The sequence below is a fragment of the Cynoglossus semilaevis genome, chromosome 8, assembly GCF_000523025.1.
Source record: "Cynoglossus semilaevis isolate Cse_v1.0 chromosome 8, Cse_v1.0, whole genome shotgun sequence".
Taxonomy (NCBI): Eukaryota; Metazoa; Chordata; class Actinopteri; order Pleuronectiformes; family Cynoglossidae; genus Cynoglossus; species Cynoglossus semilaevis.
The window spans coordinates 29,325,945-29,331,036 of record NC_024314.1 but is presented as its reverse complement, the minus strand read 5'-3'; the positions used below and the strand labels follow the sequence as shown (position 1 = coordinate 29,331,036).

Here is a 5,092-nt window from a genome sequence, read left to right as displayed (position 1 = left end):
GTGGGGGCAGGCGGGGGAGGCGGCATGAAGACGACCCGAGGGGCCGGGGGACGGCGCGGATTTACCTACGGAGCCGGAGAGCGATGAAGACGAGGAGGACGTGGAGGACATGAGGGTGTTGACTGCAGCCAGGGGGTCCATGTCAGGGGGACGGGGGGGGGGAGCGTGCCCGGTCGAGCTGCCGTGGTGACCCCCCAGGCCTGGAGGACCCTTCTGGAAAGACAGGATCTTCTGCTCCAGGGTGGTGAACTGCAGCACCCTCCGGGGGTCGTACTTCGACAGGAAGCCACGCAGCGTGTCCCAGCCCCCGCCCACACGCACCATCACGTGTTTACCGTGGAGCATCTGAGGACGGGAACCGACCAATCAGTGACCAGGTCTGTGGTTAACCGGTTAACAAACCTCAGGGGTGTGGAGTACGTGTGTAACGGTCTCACCCTGATGAAGATGGTCTTGTCTCCGAGCCTGTAACGTCCCTCAGACAGGTAGTCTATAGACACTCTGTTTGAACAGTCACAGGGGGGGTCGTCAACACCGGGCTCCTGGGAAGACAAAAAAAAAGATTTAAAGATTCTGTTGAACACACGTGTGTGTGTGTTTGTGTGTGTGTGTGTGTGTGTGTTCAGTTGTATAACAGTGGGTCACGGTGCAGGACGTCACATGGTCAAAGACCCTCTGGGCGTCAGTGAAGCGGCAAAAAGAACCGCCTACCACCTCAACTGGGTCAGCACACGTGCTGCTGAACATGAGGCAAACAGTACCAACAGATTACACTAGGGTGGAGGGGGGGGGGGGGGTCGATGGAGAGAGCATTAGATCAGACTTCCTCTAAATATAAATAATATTTTTTATTTTTTTGTTTTATATTTACAAATGTAACATCTGCAGCTCCTGGACCAGCTGACCACCTCGTACACTAGTACCGATTCTTCTGACTGTTTGGACGGCCGTTGCCATGGCAACAGACCTGAACTATCAGCCCTGGTCTGGTGCTGTTCTCACCCCAGACTGGTACAGACCACCGTGTTGGCAGCACACACTGAAGGTCTTCACAGCCGGGGGGGTCTTCTCCGTCAGCAGACGAGTCTCCTCCAGTTCAATCTCCTTCTCCAGTTTGACCAACAGGGGGGGCTCCACACCATACCTGGTACACACACACACACACACACACAGGGTGTTAATGTGTGAGAGCTGTTGTTAACAGTCGGTGAAACGGTGTCTTTGTCTGGTGTTGTCACTCAGACTCACTTGGAGACGATCCGACCGATCTCCAGCAGACACAGACAGACCTGACGAGGTTCTCTGTGAAGAACTGGAGCAGGAGACACATCAAATATTGGGAGGAGGGGGAGGGGGGGGAAAAGGAGGGGGAGGAGGAGGAACAGGAGGAGGAGGAGGAGGAGGAACAGGAGGAGGAGGTTCACACACAGTCTAATACTGAAACACTAAAGTCCTGTGTTTATCCTGTAGTACAACAGCAGCACCACCAGGGGGCTGCTCTTTCTTGGGTCTGTTTAATAAGTGGCTACAGGAGCGAAGTCAGACTCAGACTGGATGAGACGTCACTGACCTCACCTCTGGTTCTGGTTCTGGTTCTGGACTAAGTGGTTGGGTTCTTACCCAGACCCTCGGACTCAAACAGGTAGGTCTCCTCGACACCGATGTGTCGGCACCAGGACAGGAAGTTGGCCGTGTTGTCACGAGCAAAGAAGGACCCGGGGGAGGCGTTGCACTTACACGAGACCTTCCTCAGAGGGAACAGCTGGGGGAGAGAAACGGGGGTCATCAACCTGAGGTTCACGGCCCGGTGACGGCCCGGTGACGGCCTCCGTTGACTCCTACCTTGCTGAGTGCAGCAGGACAGCTGTGGGACACCTTGGTCTGGAGGACACCAACCAGCTGACACAGTTTGACTCCATTGTTCAGCTCCTCCATGAAGAACTCCGCCCTCACCTCCTCTCCTGAAACACATGGACGAGAAGACGATGAAGACGATGAAGACGACGATGAAGACGAGCAGCTGCAGACAGACCAGGTTCTTGGTACAGACTGAGATAAACCAGAACATGTGTTGGACTTTGTCCACAGAGGCTGAAGAACCCAGGTCTGACCCGGTGAACGTGGTTCTGGAGCCAGGCTGAGACTGATGGGTTCAGTGCTGGTCCATCACAGTCATGGTCAGGAACCGAGGTCCAGGATTGTTGTCTGGACACAGTTCTTCAGGGTGTGTCCAGATGATGTTCTGCCCCCCACCCCCTCACCCCCCCAGTGTGAGTTAGCCCTTACCCAGCATGCCCGTGAGCCAAATGGCCAGATCCTCCTGCATGGGCACCAGCGTGGCCTCATGTCGGACCGCCAGCCACTGGTCGTACTGCAGGACGTCGGTGAGTCCAGGACCGTGTCGAGGTTCTAACCTGCTGCGGGGGCTCCAGGAGCTCAACACGGGACTGTGGAACTTCTCACCAAACCAAACCTGCTGATGAGGGAGGGGGGGGGGGGGGGGGAGGGGGGTCACGGCAGGTCAGTTGAGGTCACCTGCAGAACAACAACATAGAACCGGTCTGTGGTTCTGGAAGAGTTTCCTGCAGAACTAACGTCACATGAGACGTTTCATCAGGAAAAATCTGGACAATGAGAGCAGTGTAAAAACATGACCCCCCCACTGGACCATAATCCCCCCCACACTGGACCATAATCCCCCCCACACCGGACCATAATCCCAGCTCAGTCCGTGTCACCTGAACAGGAGAACCGATTGTTCTACTCAAGAACGTCTGTCAATAATCCAGTGAAAAAACCTGAGCTAGTCTACGTAGACTGTCTGAGGACTTTCTGACTGAGCCTGGAGTCTTAGGCCTGTAAGCAGATCTCATGTGACGTGACATGGTCGTCATGGTAACGCCTGTGTCACAGTGTGAGGAAAACAATCAGACAGAACAAAACATTTCCAGTTTCTTCAACCTGAAACATTAGAGATGAACCAGGACCAGGTCCAGGTCCAGGTCCAGGACCAGGACCAGGACCAGGACCAGGACCTGGACCAGGACCAGGACCAGGTCAACATAGACCACCACATATATTCATAGTCCAGTCTCCAAACTTCCCACGGTCTGAGTGTTTGACCTCTGACCCTTCACCCTGATAACTAAGAGCTGTTTGGTTTGTCCAGGCTGAACTAACAGGGTCACATGACTCGACTGAAGGAACGACAAGAAAAGAGCTCGTTTGTCACTCGCCCTCATCCGTCCGTCCGTCCGTGTGTGTGTGTGTGTGTGTGTGTCCAGATCAGAGACACATGTTCTAAACATCAGTGTCCAATCAGGGCGTGGCTGATCCAGCCCGACTGACAGCTGTGAAACCCGATCCACTTGTTTTGTTCTGATGGTCTGAACTGGGAGGAGACAGAACAACATTCCATCCTCTCCCCCAAGAAAAATGTGGAGAAGGAAACTCCTCAGGGTGTCACGCTGGAACGCCAGGCACGTGCTGGAACACAGGCGGACCAATCACAGCCGACGACCTGGGTCACATGTTTCATCTAAATAGATGAAAGTTCTCCCTGAGCAAATACCCTGACCGGCCTGAAGGGGGAGCTGTACCCCACAGTCCAGGTTATAATAAGATAATATTCCTGTTCATAAATGTCAGAGACACCAGAGGTCCCCAACCACCGGGCCGTGGACCCGTAACAGGCCGTGAGTTACTAATCCAACAAGAGTTCATGACCTTTGACCCCAAAATCACAGTCCATCCCCAGAGTGCAACTCACCTGGAAGTCTGTCTGGACAGACATGACTGTGGAGATGGAGTCACCTCTTCATCCTGTCAGAGAGACAGACAGACAGACAGACAGTCAGACAGACAGACAGTCAGACAGTCAGACAGACAGACAGTCAGACAGTCAGACAGACAGACAGTCAGACAGACAGTCAGACAGACAGTCAGACAGACAGACAGTCAAACAGTCAGACAGACAGACAGTCAGTCAGACAGACAGACAGTCAGTCAGTCAGTCAGACAGACAGACAGTCAGTCAGACAGACAGACAGTCAGACAGTCAGACAGACAGTCAGACAGTCAGACAGACAGACAGTCAGACAGTCAGACAGACAGTCAGACAGACAGACAGTCAGACAGACAGTCAGACAGAGAGACAGACAGACGGTCAGACAGACGGTCAGACAGACGGTCAGACAGACGGTCAGACAGACGGTCAGTCAGACAGACAGACAGACGGTCAGTCAGACAGACAGAGAGACAGACGGTCAGACAGAGAGACAGACGGTCAGTCAGAGAGACAGACAGACGGTCAGACAGAGAGACAGACAGACAGTCAGAGAGACAGACGGTCAGACAGACAGACGGTCAGTCAGAGAGACAGACAGTCAGACAGACAGTCAGTCAGACAGTCAGTCAGTCAGACAGACAGACAGACAGTCAGGCAGTCAGACAGTCAGTCAGTCAGACAGACAGACAGTCAGTCAGTCAGTCAGACAGACAGACAGTCAGTCAGACAGACAGACAGACAGACAGTGAGACAGTCAGACAGACAGTCAGACAGTCAGACAGACAGAGAGTCAGTCAGACAGTCAGTCAGACAGTCAGTCAGACAGACAGAGAGTCAGTCAGTCAGTCAGTCAGACAGACAGTCAGTCAAACAGACAGACAGTCAGACAGACAGTCAGAGAGACAGACAGACGGTCAGACAGACAGTCAGACAGTCAGACAGACAGTCAGACAGACAGGGAGTCAGACAGACAGTCAGTCAAACAGACAGACAGTCAGACAGACAGTCAGACAGACAGACAGAAAGACAGACGGTCAGTCAGAGAGACAGACAGTCAGACAGACAGTCAGTCAGACAGTCAGACAGACAGTCAGACAGTCAGACAGACAGACAGACAGTCAGTCAGAGAGACAGACGGTCAGACAGACAGACGGTCAGTCAGAGAGACAGACAGACAGACAGACAGTCAGACAGACGGTCAGACAGACAGTCAGACAGTCAGACAGACAGACAGACAGTCAGTCAGAGAGACAGACAGACGGTCAGACAGACGGTCAGACAGACGGTCAGACAGACGGTCAGACA

The 5,092-nt window shown here is 53.5% G+C and overlaps 1 protein-coding gene across 1 annotated transcript in view; it reads right to left on the bottom strand.

The window, feature by feature from the left end:
* gas2l3 (growth arrest-specific 2 like 3) overlaps positions 1-5,092 on the bottom strand; it is a 15,248-nt gene that overhangs the window by 3,773 nt on the left and 6,383 nt on the right. The window contains exons 2-9 of the mRNA XM_025057701.1: positions 3,770-3,822; positions 2,287-2,473; positions 1,843-1,961; positions 1,621-1,762; positions 1,249-1,312; positions 1,003-1,144; positions 438-542; positions 84-345 (exon numbers count right to left, since the gene is read on the bottom strand). Of these exons, the coding sequence (XP_024913469.1) occupies positions 84-345; positions 438-542; positions 1,003-1,144; positions 1,249-1,312; positions 1,621-1,762; positions 1,843-1,961; positions 2,287-2,473; positions 3,770-3,793 (1,045 nt within the window). The 5' untranslated portion in view covers positions 3,794-3,822. The remainder of the gene's footprint in view (positions 1-83; positions 346-437; positions 543-1,002; positions 1,145-1,248; positions 1,313-1,620; positions 1,763-1,842; positions 1,962-2,286; positions 2,474-3,769; positions 3,823-5,092) is intronic.